Source organism: Diaphorina citri, unplaced genomic scaffold (assembly GCF_000475195.1).
Source record: "Diaphorina citri unplaced genomic scaffold, Diaci psyllid genome assembly version 1.1 scaffold1740, whole genome shotgun sequence".
Taxonomy (NCBI): Eukaryota; Metazoa; Arthropoda; class Insecta; order Hemiptera; family Psyllidae; genus Diaphorina; species Diaphorina citri.
Window position 1 is genome coordinate 64,406 of NW_007379166.1, and position 6,250 is coordinate 70,655.

General features: G+C 37.3%; 1 protein-coding gene and 1 long non-coding RNA gene across 2 annotated transcripts; one reads left to right on the forward strand and one right to left on the reverse strand.

Annotated features, from left to right (window-relative positions):
• The first annotated feature begins 1,045 nt into the window (after positions 1–1,045).
• On the forward strand, positions 1,046–1,624 carry LOC113470675 (sodium-dependent serotonin transporter-like). Its single transcript, XM_026829305.1, has 2 exons — positions 1,046–1,266; positions 1,472–1,624. Exons 1-2 carry the CDS (start codon positions 1,053–1,055, stop codon positions 1,615–1,617), a joined length of 360 nt encoding a protein of 119 aa, XP_026685106.1. The 5' UTR covers positions 1,046–1,052; the 3' UTR covers positions 1,618–1,624.
• A 3,703-nt stretch (positions 1,625–5,327) lies between these two features.
• On the reverse strand, positions 5,328–6,008 carry LOC113470674. The gene is made up of 2 exons (XR_003393637.1): positions 5,671–6,008; positions 5,328–5,451 (listed from the first exon to the last, which is right to left on the reverse strand). It is a non-coding gene; the product is annotated as an uncharacterized LOC113470674 (long non-coding RNA).
• Positions 6,009–6,250: the final 242 nt, after the last annotated feature.

Genomic DNA, 6,250 nt, shown 5'->3' on the forward strand with positions numbered 1-6,250 from the left:
TTTTCAAAAAGAAGGATTCTGGTGAATTTGTGATACACACACAATAAACCAACCTATTCCGTTTATGTAGAACAAGCAACATACAGGAAGTTGATGTACCTACATATAATTTAAGTTTTTCTATCAATAAACCAACCTATTCCGTTTATGTAGAACAAGCAACATACAGGAAGTTGATGTACCTACATATAATTTAAGTTTTTCTATCACGAACATGACATTGGGCCACTGTCTTGAAGCCCCCTGGTGTCAAATTTGGGAACATCTCGCGCCTGATGATAGTAGGACAAACACGCGGCTGCCAAATTCCTAGTCGATATACATAATATATTAGTATTACCTATAACTTTATACAGGGTGGTCGATATACGGCCAAGTGAATTAGACGTAACCAGTCATAAATGTTCGTGTCAGCTATCTGTCCTATTACCTATAACTTTATACAGGGTGGTCGATATACGGCCAAGTGAATTAGACGTAACCAGTCATAAATGTTCGTGTCAGCTATCTGTCCATCCTTCATAATCTCTGTATGCATGTTCGTAGACTTACTTGACATAAAGATACGTTTAAAAGAAAAATCCTCAACATAGTCTTACTCAGACAAAAAACAGCTTTTGCCAAAAGCCTGTGTCTTAGTAGCTTGACATTGTTACTCGAAAATTTTCCATCTTTTCTCTTCTGCCGCTTTTCTTTCGAACAAAGTTTTTCCCCGACGGGAAAAGCTGCAAAAGATGGGGGAGAAAGGAGGGAAATTAGACTAGACAGAAAATGTTTGAGTGAGACTGGTAATGGGTGTAAAGGGAGGAATGACCCTGGCCACCCCTTCCTTCCCATGTTGAGGAGGGAAACACGTGTTACGGCGCGTGACGGCAATTCATAATGCTCTCAAATACCTACCCCACTTTTCTTTTTAGGAAATTAGAAAGTTGAATACTAGCTCACCAAGTCTTCTAAGATATGGTTTTATTTAACATTGAGATCTCTGTTCCTTGTGTTTGTTATACATATCTTATGCCCCATATCACCAGTGTATTGACCGGTTTACAGGTATGTTGGATGAAGAAGATACAGGAGAAGGAGGGGAGGGAGGAGAAGGAGGGGAAGAGGAGATATCGGTCATGTCGCAGGGAGAGGGCGGGGAGAGTGTGGTACCGCGTGAGACGTGGGATAAGAAAGTCGAGTTCCTATTGGCTGTCATCGGATTTGCTGTGGATTTGGGAAATGTGTGGCGATTCCCCTACATTTGCTACCAGAACGGAGGAGGTAAGGATGGTTAGGTAACTTGAAAAAAATGGGAAATCATAGTAAATAGGTAGGTACCTATAGTAATACAATAAAAAAAGATACCTACATTTATGAAAGGAAATTAACGACAGTAGGGTGTTTCTATCGTAGGGAGTACACTAACTCTCAATAAGAGATTATTTAATTGTATAAAATAATAGATAAATAAAATGTGTTTCTACAGGTGCGTTTCTGATTCCTTACACGTTGATGTTCATATTCGGAGGCCTTCCTCTATTCTACATGGAACTAGCGCTGGGACAATTTCACCGCTGTGGTTGTCTAACAATATGGAAGAAGATATGCCCGGCTCTCAAAGGTAGGACCTGATTTTTTTTTTTTTAAAGAGGTTTGACAGAGGGAACTGTAACTGCTATGGTCTTATCGTCCCGAAATCGAAGAGAGAAGGAAGACACGATAATAATGTATTATCATATTTGTACATATACCAGCAGGTCCAAATCCAAAGCCTAATTATTTATCCTCTTTGGAGCCCCGACGCAAAGATTGTTTGAGTTATCAAAAAACCGTTCTTTACGTTTTTCTTTTTTTTTTAAGAGGTTTGACAGAGGGAACTGTAACTGCTATGGTCTTATCGTCCCGAAATCGAAGAGAGAAGGAAGACAGCCCAGAGTTGTCCTTGTCGAATATTTGAAACACACGCTCCGTGAAGAACGGCTGGTGAAACAGACAAATGAAACACATTAGCAACACTCATCTTCTTTTTCTTTGCCTTTGCCCGTGTTCAGACGGGGTCGGCGTTTTTCGTCAGCCTCTCAATCAGCCCTAACTAGGGTGATTGCTTTGGGCTGACATTTGGTTTTGGATTTTGATTCTAACAATTGTATTTGGATTCTACAAAAGTATTTGGATTATAACAGTTGTTAAATTATACAATTGTTAGAATCCAAATACTTGGACACCCGGGCCAGGAGATTGGTAAAATACACTCAAAATCAATCAAAATTTTTCTGACTTTTGGCCTTTGGAGTACCTAGCAGTCTCAGTTAGTAGTCTAATAGTCGCACTACTACGCTTCCAAAGGGCCTTTAGACCTTATAAAAAAGACAGCAATATTTGAAGGAGAAGAGTGATTTTTTTTAAGAGGTTTGACAGAGGGAACTGTAACTGCTATGGTCTTATCGTCCCGAAATCGAAGAGAGAAGGAAGACAGGATAGGAGAAAGCCAGTCGTTCCGAGAACGAACATTATCCCATCAGGATAAAATCCGCCCCGGGCGGGAATCGAATCCGCGGCCTAGCGCTTACAAGGCAGACGCGCTACCAACTAAGCTAACTAGGCTGGCCGTTCTTTACGATCTGAAGTCCAGAATATTGAAATTTCCAAAATTTTGCATCTTATGTTCAACCAATTACGAATTACGTAGATATGTATTGAAATTTGTGAAATACATATGTACTTACTATCCATATTACTATAAAAGTTCGCTTGAACTTGACTCGGCATTTACCACTGATGATAAACACCGAAAATTCAATGCATTTTAGTTCATCGAAGTTTTTAACGACGAAATAGCATTGTGTCTGTTTCCTTTGGCCAACTTCTCAACCAATCTTGGACAGAATTCCATAGGTATCTCAGATGGGATTGAACTCACACCCTCCTGATTACCAGGCGAGCGTCTTGCCACCACCGAGGCAGGTTTAAGGCACTGAGGCAGGTCTCATATATTGAATTTTATTCCAGGATTCTAGATTGGGTTAAATACAGCTTCATGATTGGACAGGTCTATCTTTTACTGCTCAAATGAGATCAATGGGCCCCTTTACCTCAGCAGTAATGGTTACGGTACTCCTATCTCCCATTAGGTCAACTTCTCAAATAATTGATGATTTAAATTAAACGTCATAAAAAAAATTAGTTTAGATTAGAATAGAATATGAGGATTTATTCTGCCAGAATGAGGCTGAAAATCCCCTTACTCCAGCAGTCTGAATAAGGTCTTAATACATATTTATGTATTTGAGACGTAGGTAGAGTTTTACAATATAAAGAAATAAATAAATAAGTTTTTTTTTATATAGCCAGCCTAGTTAGCTTGGTTGATAACGCATCTGCTTTGTAAGCGCTAGGCTACAGGTTCGATTCCCGCCCGAGGTGGATTTTATCCTGAAGGGGTAATGTTCGTTCTCGGAACGGCTGGCTTTCTCCTATCCTGTCTTCCTTCTCTCTTCGATTTCGGGACGATAAGACCTTAGCAGTTACAGTTCCCTCTGTCAAACCTCTAAAAAAATCTTTATTCTGCCATCACCATTCGGTAAAAGCTAAAGCCGCTGAAACAAGAAGAACAATAACAATAGCAGCAACAAAAACAACAACAACAACAACAACAACAACAACAACAACAACAACAACAACAACAACAAACAACACTGGGGAGCCGACAACAAACAACAACAACTTACCTCCATGAGCAGAGACACATGAGGGTGACTAAAATGATGAGCAATGCGCACACCGACGCACCGATAGCCACACCAAGTACTTCCCCATCTATCTCACACTGAGCACCGTAGAAACTGCCTGAACACCTGTGAACACACAATGGAATCGATTAAAATAAGACAAGAATCGATTAAAATAAAACTCAATTATGTCTACAGTTTAGATAAGGAGTTAAATGGAGCAGTTGCAAATGGGTAAACATTATAAATAAATGGTCGATTCGTATGTAAAAAGTTGGGAAAATCCAAGAAAAAGTCGTAGAAGAAAAAGAAAAATTCCGTTGGTCCTCATTTTTCCTGCTCTATGACTTTGAAACATCACCCAAGTAAGCGCAACTGGAGAAGAGTGAAAAGACCAGAAGAATCGGGTGCTTTCGTTGGAAAAGACCTCCATTTTACTGTAATGTAACCCCATTTTACGACACAAAGTTACATAGTAAAAAAAAAAAAATAAAAAAAAAATAGCTCAACCCAAAAGGGGATTTACCCAAGATTACCTAAGAATTACCTTTGGAAGATCACAAAATTCGCAAACCAATCATGTTTATTGACAAAAATAACGTTTTAATGATAGTTGTAGTTACAACGTTACAAAATTACCGAGTTAGTTACAACAAAAAATAACATTCAATAACATTTACAATGTTTTAGAAACAAAAATAACAACACTTTATTCGGTAGTTCAAAACAAACTATTTGGGGTCTCAGGGCTCACAAATAGAGTAGGTAGGTAGGTACATAGGTAATACTTAATACCTACAGGTACCTATCTACATATACCTACATAGGTATATCTACCTACTTAAAGATATATTGTAGGTGTCAATTGTAGGTACCTATTTAGAATAAAATGTACGTAGGTAGGTACATATGTATGTAGATTAGAGACCTATTGAATGAATCATCTAAGTCTAACTGTAGACAAGTAATAGAGGACCAATGTCCACATAAGTGGACACATGTTTTGTAGTCTCTGAGGACCAAGATTTTTTCTTCAAATTTTCTTAGAATTTTTTACAGATTTGAAATCTAGAAGTCTTTTCTGACACATTGGAATGAAAAAATTCCAATAATTATGTTTCCTTTACCTTGAAAACCCCTGCTAAAAATTGTCCATTTTTGTGGACATTGGGCCATTACTAAGACAAAAAAATCCAACACATTTATATTTTCTTCTCTTATCATTTTTATTTTATTTTATCACATACTTAGTTTCAAATAAATAAATAAGGCACATTTCTTGGGTAAGTTCAAATAAACAAATAAGGAATATAATTATCTTGGTGGATAAAACAAAAACAAAACAAACAAAAAAAGGTACCTAATTAAATAAAAATAAAAAGGCACATTTCTTGGTGGGTAACAAAACAAAAAAGTATCTAATTAACTAAAAACCATGTAAAATAGGAACATTTGTTTCTAAGGAGGATAAGTATAGGAGTTGAAGGAATAATTCTAGCATGTTCAGGAGTTGAAGCAATAATTTGGACGTCCTGTCACAATGTTTTCAAGAATCTCTTCACTGCTATCACTCATATTATCATCCTCATTTCCTTGTCTTGCTTGTTGTGCAAATCCTGCATAAAAATCCTTAAACATGTCCAATATGCTCCTTCTGGTTCATCAATCTCAAAGTCAGATGTGTTTCCCTCTGACAAAATCTGTAAAACTTCCTCATCTGTTAACTTGGCCATGATTACTGAAAAGGAAGCAAAATGATAAACATTGTTAATTTGGAAAATGTTTGTCTTCATAATGGACCAATGTCCACAGAGGTGGACTTTTTTTGAGGATGAATTTTTGGACCTTAAAAACAAGCAGATGTTCTAAATTATGCCAAACAATACTGTAATACACCTCTACTGCTTAGAAAACTAATTTATTTCAAGAGAGAATAAAAAATAAAGCCAAAACTTACCTTTGAAGTACGAGCTACCTGCCTCATGCGGTCTTCTTCCATTAAAATCAAAATTTGAAATGTTTTTTTGAAGAAAAATATGAATGTAAATAAACAAACAGAAGCTCTAGATTGTCACCTAGTGGAGAGATCAAGTTTTATTGAAATAAGTTGCTGCGTTTAGTTGCTAGCTTCACTCTAGTGATGATACTTGAAATGTCCACATTTGTGGACATTGGTCCACTATGACTACAAAGGTGAAAATTAACTCGGTCCCCAGTTACTACAAGGCAGTTGTCCACATGTGTGGACATTGGTCCGCTATGACTACAAACACAAATTTGACGTGGTCCTCAGGAGGTTAATGTAGATAAGAAGCCCCATTTTTATTGCATACCTATTCTACTTTTAATTTCATGTACGATCGACTAATCGTTTGTATTTTTGCGGTTCGCGGTTTTCGCGAAAACCGAGAACTACCTACGAAAAATCACATTTTTTTCTGTCAACCATCAATAAAATTGATTTATTATTTGTTGCTAGATTCGCAGTATCACATTCCCACCTGAGGTTCTGCGTCTTAACACACCAGAAATGGGAA

Coding starts and splice junctions, on each gene's coding strand:
- LOC113470675 (XM_026829305.1), top strand. CDS start 1,053: ATGTTGGATGAAGAAGATACAGGAGAAGGAGGGGAGGGAGGAGAAGGA. Junction 1,267..1,471: donor TTGCTACCAGAACGGAGGAG/GTAAGGATGGTT, acceptor GTGTTTCTACAG/GTGCGTTTCTGATTCCTTAC.